The sequence below is a fragment of the Hippopotamus amphibius genome, chromosome 11, assembly GCF_030028045.1.
Source record: "Hippopotamus amphibius kiboko isolate mHipAmp2 chromosome 11, mHipAmp2.hap2, whole genome shotgun sequence".
In the NCBI taxonomy this organism is placed as follows: Eukaryota; Metazoa; Chordata; class Mammalia; order Artiodactyla; family Hippopotamidae; genus Hippopotamus; species Hippopotamus amphibius.
Genome location: NC_080196.1, coordinates 23,165,356 through 23,188,058, shown reverse-complemented (window position 1 = coordinate 23,188,058; position 22,703 = coordinate 23,165,356). Strand labels below are relative to the sequence as shown.

The 22,703-nt window shown below is 38.1% G+C and overlaps 4 protein-coding genes across 4 annotated transcripts; all 4 read right to left on the bottom strand.

The window, feature by feature from the left end:
* Positions 1–225: 225 nt before the first annotated feature.
* Positions 226–1,152, bottom strand: LOC130831866 (olfactory receptor 12D1-like). Its single transcript, XM_057700322.1, has one exon. The coding sequence runs from the start codon at positions 1,150–1,152 to the stop codon at positions 226–228; it is 927 nt and encodes a 308-aa protein (XP_057556305.1).
* A 4,480-nt stretch (positions 1,153–5,632) lies between these two features.
* On the bottom strand, positions 5,633–6,562 carry LOC130831935 (olfactory receptor 1361-like). Its single transcript, XM_057700414.1, has one exon. The coding sequence runs from the start codon at positions 6,560–6,562 to the stop codon at positions 5,633–5,635; it is 930 nt and encodes a 309-aa protein (XP_057556397.1).
* An 11,316-nt stretch (positions 6,563–17,878) lies between these two features.
* On the bottom strand, positions 17,879–18,735 carry LOC130830843 (olfactory receptor 14J1-like; the record flags this gene model as incomplete). The annotated part of the gene is given in 2 exon segments (XM_057698161.1): positions 17,879–18,639; positions 18,642–18,735. Coding segments are annotated over 2 exon segments (855 nt in total), but the record flags the coding sequence as incomplete, so codon positions are not given.
* A 961-nt stretch (positions 18,736–19,696) lies between these two features.
* LOC130831887 (olfactory receptor 12D1-like) lies at positions 19,697–20,623 on the bottom strand. The gene has a single exon (XM_057700350.1). It carries the CDS (start codon positions 20,621–20,623, stop codon positions 19,697–19,699), a length of 927 nt encoding a protein of 308 aa, XP_057556333.1.
* Positions 20,624–22,703: the final 2,080 nt, after the last annotated feature.

Here is a 22,703-nt window from a genome sequence, read left to right as displayed (position 1 = left end):
ATTCCATTCCATGGCTGCTGTTCCATTTGTTCCAGTTTCCTTTCTATTACCTACAAACGCATTGTTTAATACAGCCTGACCAGACTTTCCCATTGATTTTTTCTTTATCCCCTTCCCTCTGTTATACATTTGGTAAACAATTTGAGAAGCAGTGTAATTTCATATCTCAACTTTCTCATTGCCTGTTTATTTATGTGTCAGAAGAGTTCTCTAGATTTCTTCAGCTCAGAGTCGCCTTCTGATCACCCTCCTCAAGGCTCCCTTTACTTCCTTGTTCCTCAAAGTATAGATCAGTGGATTTAGCACCGGAGTGACCACACTGTACATAATGGCAATGATCCGGTCCTGGTCCATGGGGCTACCTGAGGCAGGACGAAGGTAAGTGAAAACAACAGGAGCAAAGAAAAGAACAACTACCATGAAGTGGGAGGCACAAGTGGACAGTGCTTTATGGAGCATGCTGCAAGAATGGGTCTTGAAAAAGAGATAGATGATAATGTAGAAATAGGAGAGAAGTGTTAGAAAGAATGAGCTCATACCAATGGTCTCTGTGACAGTATGAAGTAGCCACTCATTGAGCTTAGTATTCCCACAGGCCAGCTTCAGCAATGGCTTAACATCACAGAAGAAGTGATGGATATAATTGGAACCACAGAAGTTTAAGCGAGAGGTCATTACTGAGTGCAGCAGGGCATGGAAAAAACCAATGGTCCAGGTAGTGATAGCCATTTGCATACATACCTGAGGATTCATGATAAGGGTGTAACGAAGTGGTTTGCAGATAGCCACAAAGCGGTCCAAGGCCATCACGGCCAACAACATGGCCTCTGTGCTGCCCAGGAAGTGGAAGAAATGCAGCTGGCTGATGCATCCCAAGAAAGAAATTGCTTTGTGTGTAGAGAGGAAGTTCTCCAGCATCTTTGGCAGTGTCACTGTGGAGTAGCAGATATCTAGACATGACAGGTTTCCCAGGAAAAAATACATAGGAGAATGGAGTCTTGGATCAGAGATGACAACCATCAGGATGGCTCCATTCCCAGCCACACTCACAAAGTACATTGCAAGGAAAACCATGAAGAGAAGAGGCTGCAGTGCTTGGATGTCCGTCACTCCCAGGAGGAGAAATTCAGTGACTGAGGTTTGATTCAGCATCACTTAAAGGACAAAATGATACATAAAATGCTATCTCCAATGGGAACTAGAATCCTGCAGCTGAGGTTTTTCCCACCTAGACAGCTATATACTGAGGGAGAGCATTGTTGTTTTAAATTGCCATAGCATCAGAGGTTGTACAATATTTGGACCATTATCTTGTTAAATATTAAGCTTATATGTTGTTTATGGACTGTTACTCAATCACTTTTTTTCTTAATTAGATTTATCATTAATAGTTCTCTTTCTCTCAGAGATTCAGAGCATGTTGCCAGCCTACCATCTTATGTGGCTGTGAACTTCTACATTCCGATACAACTTACCTTTTTTCATCCTAAGTCAGCTCTAATACGGGGTACATTTTTAAGTACTCCACCACACCACTATCTCTTGACCTAGTAAGAAACCATCTGAAGCGTTTTTACTCAAGGAAAACAGACAGTGAGAGAATAACAAGAGCTATAAGGAAATCTGAATAGAGATGCAGGCATTGGACTGCTTCGGATAAAAAGAAAATCATTTAAAGTTAGGAAAATCCCTGAGAGGAGAAGAAAAAGATTTGATGTGACTAGAATAAAAGAGTGACTAGGGGACATTCCTAACAACCCCATGAGATTCTAGGCTTCACAGCTAGAGAAAAATTTGAGAAATTATCTAACTTTTCTTTCACCTTTATGAAAGGCTGGCTTCAAGGAATTCAGAGTAACTTTCTTTGATAGCCATGCATATTTTGTTTATTTTTAAAATTTATGACTGCTGCCTAAGATACAAGTGATATGCCAAATATCATTTCTGGTTCTCTGACCCACAAAACAAAATTGCATTAAAAATTCACTTGGGAAAAAAACCCCTTTTCCTAGTGTGTAAAGAAAATAGCAATCAGACTTTCTGTACTAAATGATGTATTTCACTGCATCCTGAATATTTACAGATTACATATTTACTTTGGAGAATATCTAGAGATATGGCAATTAAAATGCAGGCAGTAAAGAGCCTTCAGAATTCACGAACACAATGAGGAGTCCATCATGAGTTAGGACACCAGCTCTAAATCCAGGGCATGTAAATTCAACACTAGCAAGAAGACAGAGAATATGGGCCACTCCCCAGCCTGTCTCCTGGCTTTTCTCGTACCTGATTGAGTGTTCAAATTCACAGCTAAGAAACCTTATCTGGTTTACATTCCTGAAAAGCGAGCAGTAGAAAAATATTTGAAAAAGTAAAGAGTAGAACAATATTTGAAGTGCTAGTTTATATTGAGATTACAGCATAAGCTCTTCATCTTCTGAAATCTCTTCTTTCTAAAATTCTGCTTGTCTTTTATGATCCACAGATCTTTAGACATATAAACCCTGAGAGATGCTGTCCCCCGGGATTGTGAAGATTTTTGTTAGAATAAACAAGATATATTTCTATACCTGCAATACAAAGGACTTCTCCTTGGGGAATTCTTATCTTGAATTCCAGTTTTTCTGTTGTTCCTATTTTCTTTCCTTACTATTTTTCTTTCTTGGCTTCAGAAGCACAGACAGTACAATTTTCAATGGCCTTATGTTTTCTTAAATCACCTTTCATTTCCTGGGACAGAGGTCTGGATAACCTTTCTCATCTTGGGGACTTTCCTGGAAAAAATGTGTATGAAATGGCAGGAAATTGGGCAATAACAGTTAAGGAATGAGGGCATCCCATTGACCCATACAGAAAGCTGATTATTGTTCTCCTCATTTATTACTGTGCTTCTATGGAAAACAAAAAAAGAGGAATAGGGAGAAGTAGTATTACTTTTGTTCCTTCTAAATCTGACTGTTCACTGTTGGTAATAACACTAAATTATTTTCTTTAATTTTGGATCCCAAGCTGACATTTATCTCTAGGAAAATGAGCCTGGTCTCTCCAATGTGTAACTTCACTTCTTGCTATATCCTTTAGGTAACAATATTTTATCTGCTTCATCCAAGGAATATCTATATGCAATCTGATATTTATCCAAGCTTTCTAATTACTGTTGTAAATGCTATGTATTTGGTCCATCTTTCTATTGCAGTTCTTTTTTGTTTCTTTGCAGAAGTTCATTATATATTCATCACATTAATAATTTCTCGTTATAGTGTATGTTATGAATATACGACAAATAATTATTGTGTGCTCATTGTGTAGGTTATTGTTCTGAGTCCATGTATTTGTATTTCTGCCCTTCCTTGACAATCTCTACATCTTTAAAGTGATGCCAAAAATGCTGGTGGACTTTCTGCAGAAGGCATAAATCTCTGTGACTGGCTCCTTGATCCAGTTCTTTACCTCTGGCCCTCCAGGGAAAGCTGGATGTTTATAGTTGGCTGTCAAGGGATGTAATCACTACTGAGTAATTGCTACCCACTCTGCCACTCACTCCCAGATGTTGTTTGAGGCTTATGGGCATAGCCTGGCTCTCTGGCTTCATGGCAGACAGATTGGTTATGGCCCTGATGGCCAAATGAAGGTCCTGTGGCCCAACCACATTAGCCAATTTTACTGCAACTTCATACCTTTGGTAAGCCTGGCCAGCTCAGATCCTAGCGAGAGTGATCCAGGTGACAACATTCATTGATTTGTCACGTGGTCTACCTCACTATTCCCTTTGGACTGATTCTGATATCTCATGCCTGGAGTGTAGTGGTTGTACTGAGAGTTCTTGCTGGGGTCAGCAGGAGAAAAGCTCTCTCCACACGGTCCTCCTACCTAGGCGTACTGCCCACATTCTATGCAATTCTCATGGTCTTGTACGTTACACTCTCTGCTGCCTAGACCCAGTTCCTCAAGGTGTTGACCCTGCTCTAAACTGTGTTCACCACCATCTTCATTCCTCTGACCTACACTCTTTGGTGCAAGTTGCCTCATTAGACACTGAGGAGGTGGCTCTGCATAAGGAAATTGAGCCCCCTGTTTTAAGAAGGAGGGTGTTGTTGCATTTATTTTGGGAGTGCAGATCTCTCCTTTGAGAAGGCTTCCAAGATTGTTTGGTAAAGAATATCTTTGTCTATTCTGTTGTTTCCCTCTAATCCTTCTATAGTTCCTGTAAAAGTGAGGACAGTATGGCAGTTTTCAAGGGCTAGATTAAAAATTTTATTATAAATTCTATTATTTCTTATTAAATAGGTCATAAATATTTTATAGAAAAATAAACACAAAGAGTATCACCAAAAGCAACCTAGAAATATTGGCTACTTATATTACTGTTGCATGATAACAGAATTTCATTCTATGTATGTAATCTTGTTTTCCAGGGAAAACTGTCATGCCAGTTTTTCAAGATCAGCAAATATGCAGTATATTCTTCTGGGCTTCATAGTATGACCAAACAGGATGTACTTAAATAATCTTCTATCATTGGGAATTTTTAGTTGTATTAAATTTTTTCTCTATACAAGCATTGTTTATATCCCGTATTTACTTTGACATATTCTTAGTGGTTTGATTACCATGTCTAAGGACATTGATATTTTTGAAAATATTTAAAGATGACTGCACTTTACTTATTCATTTTAACTTTTTATTGTAGAAAATTTCAAATGCTCAGAAAAGCAGAGAGAGTGGCATCATAAACCCTAGCTATCATCCAGCTTCGACATCAACAAGCTTCCAATATTGTGCCAACTACCTACCATTCCTTCTTTTTTCCTGGAATAATTTAAAGAAAGTTTTAGGCACTATGTATGTATTGTGCTGCATAAACTATGCAATCATGTATTCCAAATGTAAATATTTATTATGCTATCCAACTTATGAAGACATTTTTATAAAACATATCCACCATGCCATTATGATACTTCCCACAATTATCAAAATCGTACAGAAAACAAATAAATAGAATATTCTCAAAAATGAGGCATTAAAAAGGGGAAAAGTGCATGGAATCAGTTTTCATTCCCTTACTCATACTGATGGTACTGGTGATATTTATGGGGATGGAAATGAAGATGATGATTTGTAAGGTGACTCCAGTGACAAAAATGATGATACTATCACAAAGCTGATGGTGGGGATCTTTATTATTAAACCAGTGATAGAAATGGCAGTGGTGATCAAATGGTGGTGAAGATGGGAATAGATGAGCAAGTTTTTTGTGAGATGAAATCATATTTGTGTTACAAATCAATTGAAAGAACAACTTCTCTAATCCACTCAGGTATATTATACCTACATACTATACCTAATTATATAGATTATAATGTAGTATATATTATATTCCCTTTATCATATTAAGAATATAATATTTTGATACAATAATACCGGAAAAATATAATATATGTTGGAAAATATATATATATAAACTTGCACCTGTAGAGGACCTATAAGCTAGTTGTCCTAATTTCTATTTCATGTTCGTTGCAGTACACCATCTCATGCTCTGTGACAGCCTTGGTGTTAACTGACTCACTTTGTCAATATGGTGGTGAAGAGTGAGGAGTTTCCCCAAAATGCTTGTTTATGGGAATTATTCCTAATCCCATGAACTCTCTATGCCTAGAACCCGTTTCAGTGAACTCTTCACATCCTTATTTCTTAGACTATAAATATAAGGATTGAGAGTGGGAGTTACCAGGGTATACATGACAGCAGCAACCAGCTCCCCAGAGGCGTGAGGAGTTGATGGGGGTCTCAGGTAGGTGGCAAAGACTGTGCTGTAGAAGAGGATGACCACGGAGAGGTGGGAGCTGCATGTGGCCAGGGCTTTCTTTTTCCCCTGTGCTGATGGGACCCTAGCTACAGCATGGAAAATATGGGCATAAGAACTTATGATGCAGAGGAGAGGGCTGATTCCTAAAAGTCCTGTCAGAACCATCATCAGGTCCTCATTGAGGCGGGTGTTAGAGCAAGAAAGTTTAAAGAGTGGGCCAGAATCACAGAAAAAGTGGGGAATTTCTTGATTAGTATAGAATGATAGTTGGGATAGCAACAGGGCATAGACAAGAGAGACAGAGTTGGCTACTCCCCATGACCCACCCACCAGCAGTCCACATCTGCAAGGAGTCATGAGGAGTGGATAGTGCAGAGGATGGCAGACGGCAGCATAGCGGTCGATAGCCATGGCAGTCAAAAGCAGGTTGTCCATATCAGCAAAAACAGCAAAAAAATACAATTGGGCCAGACACTGAGAGAAAGAGATCGATCCATTGCTGGTCCACAAAGCCTCCAGCATTTTGGGGGCTGTGGTGGTTGTGAAGCAGAGGTCGACCAGGGAGAGCTGGCTGAGGAAGAAGTACATGGGTGTGTGGAGGCGGATGTCAGCACTGATAGCCAGCAGAAGTAGCACGTTTCCTAAGAGACTCAGCAAGTAGAGGGTGAGGAAGAGACCAAAGAGGAGCTGTTGTTTGTCTGGGTCACTGGACAGCCCTGAGAGGACAAAGTCAGGGTTCTTGCTGCAGTTCATTCTGGGTCTTGATGTGCTATAAGGAGGGAATCAGCATGAAGAATGTTCACTCACTGTTAGCTCCTGAGGTGGATGGAACCTGGATCGTTGTCTTACCTGTGGGTTTCCTTATACCACCTATGTGAGGAATGAAGAAAAGACACTCAACTAGCAATGAGAGGGACCGGACTTGGACTTTCTGAAGGATGATCTAAGTGAGGAGGCACAAAGTTGAGGGAGTGAAGGGAACTACCGAACTTCTTAGATTTCCTTAAGTGCATGAGTCCTCTTAAACTTTGGATGGTGGAATTATTTGTTTATGAATGTTTTCATTACAAGATCTTGAATCTTTCAAGACAGAGACTACATCTAAGCACTTAGCCTAGTGCTTGGCACGTAGTAGGAGTTTCCTAAATTCTGCTACTCATCTACACAGTCACTACTCAGGTTTAAGCTATTGTTAATGACTAGAGTACTGCGAGCCTCCGAAGTGGTTTAGTATGCCCCTTCTTGCCCCATTCAGTATGTTCTCTACACTGCCACCAGAGTGATCGCTTCAAGAAAGAAAATCTGATCATGTCTCTTTCTTTGTTTAAAAATGGGTGTCTGGAGAATCTTTGGTCTTGTGAAAGAACAAATATCCCCACCATATATGACAAAGCTCAATGTGATTTGATCTCGAGGTGTCTCAGCAGCCTCCTCACCCTCTGCTCCCCAGCCACCCTGGCTGCGTTGCATTCCCTCCTGTGCACTGTTCTCCTTTCCTTCATTCTGAGTCAACTCCTGCTCATCCTTTCACAGTCTCAGATCAATTGGTGACTTTCTTAGGAAAGTTTTCCCTTGCCTCTTTGATTAAATCAAAGTTAATATGCTGTCATATACATCACCTTCTTATAATTACTATAGGTGTCATATGGACAATGTAGCTTATATGTATTTTGTGAAAATATTTAGGATATTTAGTTAGTCTTGGAATCCCTCATGAGGCCATAATGTGCATTATGGCAAATATTGCATCTGCTTTTCTTCTCCCTTGTATCCCCAGTGTTTGGCATCCATAAGACAGTGTTTGTCACAAAATGAATAAATACATTATATTCGAGTCTGAAGACAGGAAAGGGCAATATGTTGTCCTCCCCAAGTGCTGAAATGTCCTCCTTCTATTTACAGCATTTTATGAAGAAAAGATTTTTTCCTCCAAATATTGTCTTACTGATATGGATTGAAATAAATGACTGATAAGGAAAAACATCAAAAGTACACTTTAAATATATGCAGTTTATTGTATGTCAATTATATCTCAATAAAACTCTTTTTAAAAGGAAAAAAATAATATGGATTGGAAACCCTGATTCATCTTTTTATTTCATCCCTAAGGTCTAGATCAGTATGTGACACCTTTCTTTTTTTTTTAACTAAAAAATGATCCTCATTTTAGTCTTTTTCTCACCATATTCACAGTTAACTTCTTTGGACTTTCTTTCATCCCCTTGCTCCCAGCTTATATCGTCAGCAGCGTAACTGGTTTCATTGAGTCCAGAAAATATACAATTTTCTGCTTTTGGTGGGACTATCCCTTGCTCAGTTATCTCTAGTATCTTATTTTCTAATGCTTCCCTTTTACTTATCTGTGCCTGGTTATCAAGAACTTCTATCTTTGTACCCACCTGTCAATAAGCATGATTTTCTACTTTTCATCAGTATTTAGTCTCCTCTCTCTTTGAGCTCATCACCTCATAACTCCATGAAGTTGCTCATGCATGCTTTCACACACTGATATGTAATAGGACAATCTATCCCTTAATTGAATAATGTGTTCAGATATCTTCTAATTTTTATGATGTAAATTTTCTTGTATCAGTTATAAATAAATTGAGAGTAGGAGTCATATTTTTTTAAAGTTCTTTCAACCAACAGGAAAAAGTCGAGCACATGTTCTCTCCAAAGGATTATTGTGCATCGACTGCTCTCTAATTATGTGGCACAGTTTCCTTTTATTTTTCCATGTATACTCTCATTATGTCCTTGTTTCTAGTTATCTTTAAATGCTCCAATGGATAATTGATTTAGAATAAACGCACATACTCTTTTCCCTCTTTATGCAGAATATTTTTCAATAATTGAGAACAGAGCTTCTCAAATTTTTACCTGGAAAGGTAGTTAGGTCACAGATTTCTGAGCTCTATGTTCCATACACTATGTTTTAGTAGGTTTTTTTAAAAATTGGAACCTGGGGAATTTCCCATTTCCTCCAAGACTGAGTCTTCCCTTACTTCTTTGTCTCTTAAGAATAATACTTCCTTCAGCTCAGACATCACCATACTTCTCACCTTTTCACATCTTTTCCAGGTTGGATCTTCATGTGTTTGCTTGAATAACCCTACTGCTATCATATCCACCTCCTGATAATTCACCTGAAAAATAATTGTTCATGTTGGATCTCAGATCAGGCGTGATTAAAGACTGAGGTTATCTGAATAACATTTCAGAATCAAAAATATATGAGGCCTGACTATCTAAAAGTGTGAGGTCCTAACTGTCTAAAATCTCAACCTCAGATGGATGATATCCTAATATGCTAATGTGTCCCCTCAGCGTTCTCTAGCTACCCCTCCACTTCTTTGCTCTTTATAGTAAATCCTTCAAAAAGTTACTTGTCTCCATCACTCATTGTCCATTACTCTCCAAATTTAATGTTTTACCTGCCATGCTCTTTTGAACCCTGTCCAATCAAGATTTTGCTCTTTTACATTAGCAACTGCCTAACACAGGGAGATCAACTAGATGATTTCTGATGACCTAGAGGGGTGGGATAGGGAGGGTGGGAGCGATGCCGGGGAGCAGGCTCAAGAGGGAGGGGATATGGGGATACAGCTATAAATATAGCTGATTCACGTTGTTGTACAGCGGAAACTGGCCCAACAGTGTAAAGCTATTATACTCCTGTAGAGATCGAAAAAAAAAAATATTTTGCTCTTAACTTTCTTGGAAATTCCCCCAGTTTCCAATTTTTTGAAAACCTACTAAATCTTGTAAAAGTTCAAATTCAGTCCTTAAGTTACTTGACCTCTCAAGACTTAACACAGTTGACTTCTTTTTTCTTACTTCAAATACCTTTTCTCCCTTGCTTCCAAGACACCCCCACAGTCTCCTGAGTATCCTGCTGATACTCTCTTAGTCTCCCAGGCTGGCTCCTCCTAATTCTTATTTACTCTGGGACCTCTTCTCTTACTTCTAGTCTCAGGCTTTAAATATCTAAAACAGGTAACTCTTAAGTTATATCTTCAATTCCATCTTTTTTCTAAACTCTAGATTCATATATGTAGACATGTCCTTATAAATGTCTGTTAGAAGTTTAACCATCTAAGATATTTCTTACAGCTAGGCTGATTGACACACAGATTTGGAAACAGATACAGATCTAGCCCTCAAGTGCAGAAGTTCCATCCAATATGTTCCTCTCTGAAGTCTGAGCCTGTTACTCTCTTTGTCAAATGTTACCTTCCACGCTTACCTCCTGGCTTTCCTAATCTTCACCCCATGAGTGATGGCCTGAGATATGTGCATTTTATCCAGTGCTCTTATTAAGCAAGTGGGATAGTCCAGAGAATACAGAGTCCTTTGCCTACATTGGTAAGATCACGTCCATAGGTTGTGAAGCTATAGCTTGGGAGCTGAGTATTATCAATATTCATCTCTCCTGGGATTGGAAGGGGTTGGCTTCCATTAGGAATCTTTCTTATCCTTGGGGACTGTCCCCAAGGTTACTCATTAGTGACAAATTTTCCATTGAGAAAATTGGCTATAAATGGTGTTGTGGAATAAAATCAATAATTAAACAGAGCTCTGCTCTTAATGACTTGGAAGTAAAATCAGAAAGATTACATAAAACTCACAATCTCTCTCTAGTTACTAATCTGCTTCCTTAAGTCAGATTATCTTGAAGAGGTGAACATGTGGCCATAATATTTCAAAACCTTACTAGTTTTATATATATATATCATATACATATATACACACACATTTTAAGTAATTTTCTTTCCCTCTTTTATATAAATATAGATAGAAATATTGAGGCTGTCCATATGTCATCTACCCTTGAATATCTGACAGGCATCTCAAATTTAATTCTATGCAAATGAGAACTTTTGTCTTAACCTCTTTACTCTTCCTTGTTTCTAGTCCAATATTTACCATTTTAATAACTTGGTCTATGGTATATCATTTCCTGAATTCACATAGGAATCACATTTAGCCATTAGGGACTATCTACACAGAGTTCTAAACAAGTAGAAGTTCATTTTCCCTCATGTAAATGAAGTCCAGAGGTAGGTAGTCTGGTGAGGATGTGGTGGATCATGATAGACTGAAGCTCCTCTATCCTTAGCATATGGCTTTAATTCTCAAGGTCAACTGCTGGAGCTGCACTAGTTTTGTTAATCATGCTCTTTTACAGGAGAAAATTTGCCATGTCTAATTGTCTGGAACTTAATCCCGTTTTTCTGGGCTCTTTATTTTGTTTCATTTATCTGGGCATCTATTTTCATGCCACCACCACATTGCTTTGACTACTATGGCTTTGTAATATTGTTACAGGGAGAGTAATATGTCTAGTTTTGTTCTTCTTTCTCAAGGTTTTTTTTGGCTATTTGGGGTCTTTTGTGGTTCCATACAAATTTTAGGATTATTAGTTGTAGTTCTGTGAAAAATGCCATTGATAGTTTGCTAGGGATTGCATTGACTCTGCAGATTACTTTGCATTGACTCTGTAGACTCTGTAGATTACTTTGTGGACATTTTAACAATGCTTCCTATTTGTGAGCATAGTATATCTTTCCATTTCTTTGTGTGTCCTTCAATTTCTTTACTCATTGTCTTATAGTTTTCAGAATACAGGTTTTTTACTTCCTTGGTTAAATTTATTCCTAGCTGTTTTATTATGTTTGATGCAATTGTAAATGGGATTATGTTCTTTATTTGGCTTTCTGATAGTTTATTATTTGTGTATGGAGATGCAAATGGTTTCTGTATATTAATTTTATGTCTTGCAACTTTACTGAATTCATTTAGTAGTTCTAACAGTGCTTTGGTGGAGTCTTTGGGGTTTTCTCTATATAGTATCATGTCATCTGCAAATAATGACCGTTTTCTTTCTTTCCAACTTTGATAACTTTTATTTCTTTTCGTGCTTAATTGCCTAGCTAGATCTTCCAATACTATGCTGAATAAAAGGTCACAATAGTGAGCATCCTTCTCTTATTCCTGATTCTACAGGTAAAGCTTTCAGCTTTTCACCACTGCGTATGGTATTAACTGTAGGTTTGCCATCTATGGCCTTTATTATGTTGAGCTATGTTCCCTCTACATCTACTTGTTGAGAGTTTTTTTCAAATTATAAGTGCATGTTGCAATTTTTCAAAACCTTTTTCTGCATCTATTGTAGTCTAGGTGCCCTTTAACTGCTGATTATTGCTGTGTCCCAGGGCAGGAAAATCTGAGCTCACGTCCCTCAGCAACATCCCTCCTTACTGCAAGTCAGCACATTGGGATTGTTTCCCATGAATGCCATGTCTTTGTCTTTCTTACCCATTTTTCTATGTGGTACTTCTATGTGCAGAAGCTGTTCAATCAGCCTGAGGTTTTCTTCAGGAAGAATTGCTGTATGTAGGTCTAGATTTGGTGTGCTCAGGTGAGGAGGTCAGCTCAGGGTCTTTCTTGCCACCATCTTGGACCCCTCCCCTAAGTTTGTTTTTTAATTTTAAACTAGCGTTTTAAGAGAATTATGCATCCTGATTACCATATTGAAGAATTTAACTTTGCCTATGTGTTTACCATTACCAGTGAGTTTGATGTGACTTTATTATGTTTTTATAATGTTAATTAGTGTACTTTTACTTCCACTCAAAGAACTCCTTTTAACAATTTTTGTAAAACAGGTCTAGTGGTGATGAACTCCTTCAGCTTTTGTTTCTTCAGGAAAGTCTTTTTTTCTCCTTTGTTTCCAAAGGACAGCTTCGCCACATATAGAATTCTTGGTTGACAGGTTTATTTTTTCTTTCAACATTTTCAATATAGATAGCATGCTCTCCTGGTCTGAACAGTTTCTGTTGAGAAATTTGCCCATAGTGAGGTAGGTGCTCTAGCATGTAACTTGACTCTTTTCTTCTGCTATTTTCAAAATTCTTTCTTTGTCTTTGACTTTTGATAATTAATTTCAACGTGTCTCTCTGTAGGCAAATTTGGTTCAACCTGTTGAGGGCCTCATGGATTGGATATCCATTTCTCTCCCCAGGTTTAGGAAGAGATCAGCCATTATTGCTTAAAATATGCTTTCTGTCTCTTTCTCTTTCTTATTTCTTTCTGGAATTGCCATAAGGCAGTTATCTTTTCTTCTGGTTGTGTTCATATGCCTCATTGGGTTTTTTCACTCTTTTTCATTCTGTTTTCTTTTTGTCCTCTGACTGGATAATCTGAAATGTCCTGTGTTCAGGTCGCTGATTCTTATTTTTCGGTTCTAGAATTTTTGTTTTTTTCCCCTTTTTTATGGTTTTTATCTCTTCAACTCCTTATTTTGTTATGCATTGTTTTTCTAAATTTGTTTAGTTGTTTGTGTGTTCTTGTAGATCACTAAACTTCTTTCAGAGGATTAGTCTGAATTCTATTTTTTTAATAAATTTATTTATTTATTTATTTATTTATTGGCTGCATTGGGTCTTTCTTGCTGTGGGCTTTCTCTAGTTGCAGTGAGCAGGGGTTACTCTTTGTTGCAATGTCCGGGCTGCTCAGTGTGGTGGCTTCTCTTGTTGTGCAGCACAGGCTGTAGGTACATGGGCTCCAGTAGCTGTGGCATGCTGTCTCAATAGTTGTGGCTCATGGGCTCTAGAGCACAGTCTCAGTAGTTGTGTCGCATGGGCTTAGTTGCTCCACGGCATGTGGGATCTCCCCAGAACAGGGATGAAGCCCATGTCTCCTGCATTGGTAGGTGCATTCTTAACCACTAGGTCGCCAGGGAAATCCCTGAATTCTTTGTCTGACAGTTGATAGATCTCCATTGCTTTAGGGTCAGATATTGGAGCTTTATAAGTGTCCACCTTTTGTGTCATGTTTACCTGATTCTTCATAATCCTTGATTCATTACATTGTCATCAGCACATTTGAGTAAGCAGTCTCTTTGTGCAGAATTTGCAGGTTTGTTTTAGCGGAAATAGTTCTTTAACAGTCAGCTCAGTTTGAGTTTCTGGTTGTCCACTGGTGATTTCCTTGGGCAGTAGGGCTTGCTATCAGGGTCTAGTTTTGCATGACGTCACTGCCTGAGCTCTGAGGTGGTGGGGAGAAGTGTTCCCCTGGCTGAGAATAATTGGATAGGAGTGCTGGCTTGGTTCCCTGTCCACGTGATGCCCTAGGATTGTTTCCAAAGTTGCGTGGGTTCTCTGGTCAGGCTTCCTAGATGGTCAGCACTGGGTATTATACTGACCAGTAATTGAGGGTATGCATTAGTTTCCCTGCCCTGGTGGGTCAGCGAGATTGGCCCCAGGGTCTGCTGTACATCTTGTTGTTTGCGTGCTGAATCAGACAAGACTGTGACCTTAATTCCCTGACCCAATGGGGCCACCGGTTTTGCTCTGCAGTTGGAGAATGGTGTGGGTTATGCTCTTTGTTCAAGTGCCACTCTAAGCAGGGCTGGTGGATGGGCTCTGTGGCTTCCCCATAGTTGGGTTACGTTCCCTGGTTGTGCAGGCTAAAGACTGTATTAAGTAATGGGTGGGGCTGCAAATTAGGCTCCCTGCCTAGGTGGAGTGGGAGAACCAGCTCCAAGGCTGGCAAGGCTCTATGTGGACTTGACTCAAGGTGACTCATGTCCCAAGTTCCCTCACTGGTCCGAGCCACTGGCTTTACTCTGTAGGCAATCAGCTCTGCCTCCTAGAATTTCCACTGGAGCATCAGTGGGCTTTGCAGGTGTGTAGATATTCTGGCCAGGTTTTCTGGCTGGGCAGTACTGGGAGCTACACTCAGCAGTCCGCTGGGCTATGACTCAGCTCAATGCTTAGGTGGCAGAGGCAAGCATACGAGGCTTCAGGACTGGAAAGTCTTTTCATTTGAGGGGCTAAAATAGGCAGATGTGTGCCCTGACCACTTTCCTGGTCAGACTGTGCCACCTTCTTGGCTCTGAAAATGAGCAAAGCTGCTTTTTAGGACTACTATTTGGGTGCTACTGGTTAGGAACTCTGCTGCCAAGATGCAAATGCTAGTGTGGGAGCTCTTTCCTCTTCATCACATTGAGATTCCCAGGAATCAAGCTCTGTAGATTGAGTCCTCTTGCAATTTCCATGGGGTGAGACTGAAGTGGAGGCTCCCAAGAATTTACCCACAATGCTGAGAGAGTGGAATATCCACTTTGACCTTTCTTTTCCCACTGGAGAAATCCTAGGCTCAAAGGAGACCTCGCATATGTGATGCTACACTGACCTGGGGGAGGAGCAATGCAGTCATGAGGTAGGCACTCCTCTTACCCTTCTACTGAAATTTGTCTTGGTCTCTGTGGTGCAAGGGATGCTTTGGCCTCACCTCTGTGGCCTACGATTGTCCTAGTGATGTCTTATCTATGAATAGTTGTTTGTTGTTCTTCTTGTGAAGAGGAGTGAAATTGGGAATGAGCTATCTTGCCATCTTGCTGACATCACACTTCAAAAGTAATGTTAAATACTTTTATCTTTTAGCATTTATATTAGAGTTAAAGTGACTTAATCACCATCGTTACAGTTTTAGAGTATTCTGAATTCGACTATAGCATTTTTTCCCAGTAGTATCTACTATTCAAGGGGCAATTTGCAAAGATCTGTGAAATACATCACATACATTATCTTAATTTTTTTTCGAGGTAGGTATTGCATCCATGTCTTACAGAGAATACAAAAGTTTCAAAAAATAAGCCATTTGCTCATTATTACATTGCTAGGAGTAGCTGAACCATAATTTGAACCCAATCTGACCCTAGCCCATCCAACAACAAGGAATATAAATGAAAGTGTTAAATTTTGGAAAGTAAGAAATACGACTCTTTATTCACAGATAACAATGTGTAATAGAAATGTAAAAGAATCTATAAAGATCTATTAGAAACTATACATATATATGGAAGAGCAATTAATTTAAGGTCAACGTACAAAAATCCAATGGATTTCTACACACTGACCACAAAAATTAGACAATTAAATTCAAACATTACAATTTAAAATAACATCAAATGCATAGAGATAAATCTAATAAAAGATGTACAAAACCACTACATTCAATATTATACATCATTTCTGACAGAATTTTTAAAAACCTAGAAAAGGGCAGGAAAGTACCCTGTTCATAAATTAGAAGATGCAATCTTTTAACGAAGACAGTTCAGTTTAATCTATGGATTCAATGCACTCCTTAGAGTGCATCAACATCTTTTTTAAATTAAAAACCTGATTCTAAAACATATGGATAGGCAAAAGACTTGGAGTAGACCATAATCTGGAGGAGCAGAGTCAGAAAACTTAACACTACGCAATATAGAAAACTACTACATAGCTGCAATAATTAATAGAGCTTGATAGAATAAGCATAAGCACATAAATCAATTGAACAGATGAGAGACTCCCAAACATATACAATTACTAAATTTATTACAAAGGCACCAACTGCAATTCTTTGGGGGGAACATTTTGTTATCAATTAATTTTTGTAGTTTATTGAAAATCGATGCGTAAAATGAACAATGACATCTACCTTATACAATCATAAAAACTATTTTCCAGTGGACTATAGAACTAAATAGAAAATGTGAAATAATAAAGCTTCTAGGATATAACATTGGTATTATTTTTAAATCAGTTTTTCTATTTTAAGATTTTTTAAATTTCTGTTTTCATTATTATTATAGTTTTAGCATCATATAACTACATTTGTATTCATTTTACTAATACCGAACCATTTTTTGTTGTGCTTCTCAAATCTGAAGATCTGTGTTTCTATGAATGCTGGGAAAAAGGCCTTAAAAGTTATTTCTCTGAATACTCCCTTTTACACATTCCCTCAATGAATGGACAGTAGACCTTTCTGGCAGCATTATTAGACAAATATTGAATATTTTTTCCTATCTTTTGTGACTCTTAAGCTCTTTTTCATGTTTTTTAAAAAGACATTTCTTTTTCCTCATTTTGTGGGAAATTCTTGGATTGGTTAGATAATATGTTCTGTTCTTTCTTGCATTTTATCTGCTGCTTATACTATCCATTAAGTTTTAAATTTCAGTCACTATATTTTATATTCACATGAGAATTTTGCTTATTTTTCAAATGTACTTTTCAAAAACATTATTTTAATTGTGTTTGTATTTATTCTTATATGTATTTTCTGAGTCACTGATTGTTGTATGATTTAAACGTCTCACTTACATGAAAGACAAGATGCAACACAAATGACATAATGAGACTTTTCCATGGTGACCTTGTGTGTTACCAATTGAAGCCCTGAAAGATTAATAGAACATTAGTTGGACCCCTAAGTAGCCAGAGAACATTGAGGGCCAGGTGGTTCTCCTATATGCTTACATATTATATAATATTCCAAACTTGATTGTAACTCATGAAAAAATGAGTTTTTGTTTACCTTGATAGAAATGAGGCAGAAAGCATTGTGCAGATGGCTTTATAATCACTGTTCCCAAAGAGAAAGAACATATGACAAAGATAAAATGAAGCAAACAATAAGAAAACATGAGATTAGGAGCACAAAAAACAACGGGATAAAAATCAGACAAAAGGCGGTGCAGACATTTTAAAGGCATCTCATTTATTACTGAAGAGTGACTCTTGAACTGAAACAAAACCAAAGTCTGTCTATGCATTATCTAACAAGAGTCCTGACTAAGGCAAGGGATTTGGAAAGATGAAAAGTGATGGAAAAGAGAGATATGTACCAAGCAAAGAAAGCACAGGAGATAATAATAACCTAAGATAAAGTATGAGTCAAAGTGAAAATAAAGAATTAAACAGGAAAACAAAAGAAATTAAAAATAAAAAGAAATAGGCCAGAAAGGAAAATTAAGTTGGAGTCTTTAGAATTTAGGAAATTTACATTTTTCACCATACTTGGCGTTGTGGAGTGAGATTTAAAGCTACTATATTTACAAGAGTACTTTTTATATAACTCTATGTTAATGTTTCTATTGTTCAGAGACAGTCCATTCATATGACTTTTCTTATAATGAGTTATGTTTGCTCTTTAATTTCTTGATTGACTCTGCTATGTTTTTCCAATATATTTTGATTTGTTTCTCAATGAGGAATGGATAGATGTGACTCAGCAAAAGACGTAGGCTTTTCTTCTTTCAAAAACCTTTTTTAGAGCTGCCTTCACGGCTTTGTTTCTCAGGCTATAGATCATCAGATTAAGTGCTGGAGGCAGAACAGTATAAAAACTAGTAAGCAAAAAGTCTAATGCAGTTGGAGAGTCAGAATGTGGCTTTCGAAACTCAAAGACACCAGTACAGATAAACAATATGACAACAGCTAGGTGAGGGCGGTGGGTGGAAAAGGCCTTGGCTCTGCCCTCAGCAGATGGGATCCTCAACACAGTAGAGAATATGTGTGTGTAGGAGAATCCAGTGGAGATGAAGCAAAGAAAGGCCACCAAGGACAGGAAGCCAGTAACCCCAAGCTCACTGACATACTCATTAGAACAAGCAAATTTTAAGAGCCTGTGATGGGGGACATCACAGAAGAACTGGTGAATGACGTTGGCACCGCAGACATGGCTGGAGAAAGTAGCAGATGTATGCATAAGTCCAGAGATGACCCCGCTGATCCAGACGGCTGAGATTCCATGAACACGGGTGTTGACTGTCATGATGATTTCATAGCACAGTGTGTGGCAGATGGCCACATAGCGATCATAAGACATCACTGTGAGCATGGCCATCTCAGCAGAACCACAGAGAGTGAAAGCAAAACACTGAAATATGCATGCCCAGAGGGAAATATCGCCACCATGCATGAACGAGTTGCAAATGGACCTTGGTACAGTCACAGAAATATAACATAGGTCCAACGAGGAGAGATGTTCAGGAAGAAATACATAGGTGATTAGAGACTGTGACCTGTGGAAGTTGAGGTGATAATGAGATTATTACCAGTGAAAGCCACTAAGTATAAGACTAAGAACAGAGAAGGGAAAGAAAACCAAATTTTGTTTATTCTTAATATTTCTCCTATCTTACATCATATTACATTGCTTTAGAGTTTGCTGAAATAAGGGTAGAATAGGAAAACAAAACAAAAAAGGAGAAAAAATTCTATAAGGCAACATTTCTCATGACCAGAAGCTGAGAAAAAAAATAAAGCAGAGATGAGATAGAAGATATTCTTGAGATGTGTTTTCAACTGGCCTCCACTTTTAATAACATTTGACAGTAATTGAGAGTTTGGCCTTTGACTTCTAAAAATCTCGGAAAATAGTGGTTCCAAAACCCTTTAGATGAACCACTGGTTCATCTATTTTCTGTTAATTGATGACTACAATGTCATTTTCTTTAACCATTATTTTGCCTCCCTACTTGGATAACAAGAAATCTTGATGTACCTCTTAAAAATTCCCCTTAAATCACATGTTAAAACATAAGTTAATGTTTACTTTTCTAACTGGGTATTTAAGGCCCTAAATTAAAATCCTCAAAATATGAAATCCTCAAGTATAGAAATTTTAATTCTCACACTAAAATGTACTAACTTGGAGGGATCATATAGCTAGGGTTAAAACTATCTACACAGTACATGGGCAATTTAGTTCTATAACTAAAGTCATAGACGAGCATATTAGGATACATAACAAATCAATTTTATCAACTGATATCTCAAAAACAAATTCAGTGTTAGACTTCCATGGCTGGTGTTCCATTTGCTCAAGTTTCATTTCTATTACCTAAGAATGCATTGTTTAACACTAGACTGGAGTTCCCCATTGATTTTTCCTTTATACAATTCCCTCTTTATATACATTACACAGGGAACATATGTCATTATATATACGATAAACAATTTGATAAGCAGTATACTTTCACATCTCAACTTTCTCATTGCCTGTCGATTTATGCGCCAGAGGAGTTCTCTATATTTTTTCAAGTCAGAGCCTCCTTGTAATGAGCCTCCTCAAGGCCCCCTTTACTTCCTTGTTCCTCAAAGTATAGATCAGTGGGTTTAGCACCGGAGTGACCACACTGTACATAATGGCAACGCTCCGGTCCTGGTCCGCGGAGCTACCTGAGGCAGGACGAAGGTAAATAAAAAAAACAGGAGCAAATAAAAGAACAACTACCATGAAGTGGGAGGCACAGGTGGACAGTGCTTTTTGAAGCCTGCTGCAAGAATGGGTCTTGAAGAAAAGATAGATGATAATGTAGAAATAGGAGAGAAGTGTTAGAAAGAACGAGCCCATAGCGATGGTCTCTGTGACAGTATGAAGTAGCCACTGGTTGAGCTCAGTATTCCCACAGGCCAGCTTCAGCAATGGCTTAACATCACAGAAGAAGTGATGGATATGATTGGAACCACAGAAGTTTAAGCGAGAGTTCATTACTGAGTGCAGCAGGGCATGGAGAAAACCAATGGTCCAGGTAGTGATAGCCATTTGGGTACAGACCTGAGGATTCATGATAAGGGTGTAACGAAGCGGTTTGCAGATAGCCACAAAGCGGTCAAAGGCCATCACGGCCAATAACATGACCTCTGTGCTGCCCAGGAAGTGGAAGAAATGCAGCTGGCTGATGCATCCTAAGAAAGAAATCCCTTTGTGTGTAGAGAGGAAGTTCTCCAGTATCTTTGGCAGTGTCACTGTGGAGTAGCAGATATCTAGACATGACAGGTTTCCCAGGAAAAAATACATAGGAGAATGGAGTCTTGGATCAGAGATGACAACCATCAGGATGGCTCCATTCCCAGCCACACTCACAAAGTACATTGCAAGGAAAACCACAAAGAGAAGAGGCTGCAGTGCTTGGATGTCTGTCACTCCCAGGAGAAGAAATTCAGTGACTGAGGTTTGATTCAGCATCACTTAAAGGACAAAAGAATATATGGAATACTATCTCCGTTGGGAACTAGAATCCTCCAGCTGAAGTTTTTCCCACCTAGGCAGCTATATTCTGAGGGAGAGCATTGTTGTTTTAAATTGCCATAGCATCAGAGGTTGTACAATATTTGGACCATTATCTTGTTAAATATTAAGCTTATATGTTGTTTATGGACTGTTACTCAACCACTTTATTTCTTAATTAGATTTATCATTAATATTTTTCTTTCTCCCAGAGGTTCAGAGCATGTTGCCAGCCTACCATCTTATGTGGCTGTGAACTTCTACATTCCAATACAACTTACCTTTTCTCATCCTAAGTCAGCTCTAATACGGGGTACATTTTTAAGTACTCCACCACACCACTATCTCTTGACCTAGTAAGAAACCATCTGAAGGTCTTTACTAAAGAAAAACAGACAGTGAGAGAATAACAAGAGCTATAAGGAAATCTGAATAGAGATGCAGGCATTGGACTGCTTCGGATAAAAAGGAAATCATTTAAAGTTAGGAAAATCCCTGAGAGGAGAAGAAAAAGATTTGATGTGACTAGAATAAAAGAGGGACTAGGGGACATTCTTAGCGATCCTATGAGATTCTAGGTTTCATAGCTAGAGAAAAATTTGAGAAATTATCTAACTTTTCTTTCACCTTTATGAAAGGCTGGCTTCAAGGATTTCAGAGTAGCTTTCTTTGATAGTCATGTATATTTTGTATATTCTTAAAATTTATGACTCCTGCCTAAGATACAAATGATATGCCAAATATCATTTCTGGTTCTCTAACCCACAAAACAAAATTGTATCAAAAATTCACTTGGGAAAAAACCCCTTTTCCTAACATTTAAAGAAAATAGCAATCAGACTTTCTGTACTAAATGATGTATTTCACTGTATCCTGAATATTTACAGATTACATATTTACTTTGGAGCATATCTAGAGATACGGCAACTAAAATGCAGGCAGTAAAGAGCCTTCAAAATTCACAAACACAATGAGGAGTCCATCATGAGTTAGGACACCAGCTCTAAATCCAGGGCATGTAAATTCAACACTAGCAAGAAGGCAGAATATGGGCCACTCCCCAGCCTGTCTCCTGGCTTTTCTCGTACCTGATTGAGTGTTCAAATTCACAGCTAAGAAACCTTATCTGGTTTATATTCCTGAAAAGTAAGCAGTAAAAAAATATTTGAAAAGTAAAGAGTAGATCAATATTTGAAGTGCTAGTTTATATTGGGATTACAGCATAAGCTCTTCATCTTCTGAAATCTCTTCTTTCTGAAATTCTGCTTGTCTTTTATGATCCACAGTTCTTTAGACATATAAACCCTGAGAGATGCTATCCCCTGGGATTGTGAAGATTTTTGTTAGAATAAAAAGATAGCTTCCTATACGTGCAATATGAAGGAATTCTCTTGGGAATTTCCTATCTCGAGTCCCATTTTTTTTGTTGTTGTTCCTATTTTCTTTCCTTACTATGTTTGTGAGCTTTGGTAGCACAGACAGTATAATTTTCAATGGCCTCATCTTAAATCACCTTTCATTTCCTGGGACAGAGGTCTGGATACACATTCTCATCTTGGAGACTTCCCTGGAAAAACTCTGTGAAATGGAAGGAGATTGGGTAATGACAGTTAAGGAATGAGGGCCAGTCACATCCCATTGACCCATACAGAAATGTGATTATCGTTAATGTTCTCCTCATTTATTATTGTGCTTGTATGGAAAACAAAAAATGAGGAATAGGGAGAAGTAGTATTACTTTTGTTCCTTCTAAATCTGACTGTTCACTGTTGGTAATAACACTAAATTATTTTTCTTTAATTTTGGGATCTGAAAGCTGACATTTCTCTCTAGGAGAATGAGCCTGGTCTCTCCAATGTGCATCTACACATCTTGCTATATCCTTTAGGTAACAATGTTTTATCTGCTTCATCCAAGGAATATCTATATGCAATCTGATATCTATCTATGCTTTCTAATTACTGTTATAAATACCATGTAGTTTGTCCATTTTTCTATTGTGGTTCATTTTTGTTTCTTTGCAGAAGTTTATTATATA

Bases quoted from the DNA above. Each gene is read 5' to 3' on its own strand.
- LOC130831866 (XM_057700322.1), bottom strand. From the start codon at position 1,152: ATGCTGAATCAAACCTCAGTCACTGAATTTCTCCTCCTGGGAGTGACG.
- LOC130831935 (XM_057700414.1), bottom strand. From the start codon at position 6,562: ATGAACTGCAGCAAGAACCCTGACTTTGTCCTCTCAGGGCTGTCCAGT.
- LOC130831887 (XM_057700350.1), bottom strand. From the start codon at position 20,623: ATGCTGAATCAAACCTCAGTCACTGAATTTCTTCTCCTGGGAGTGACA.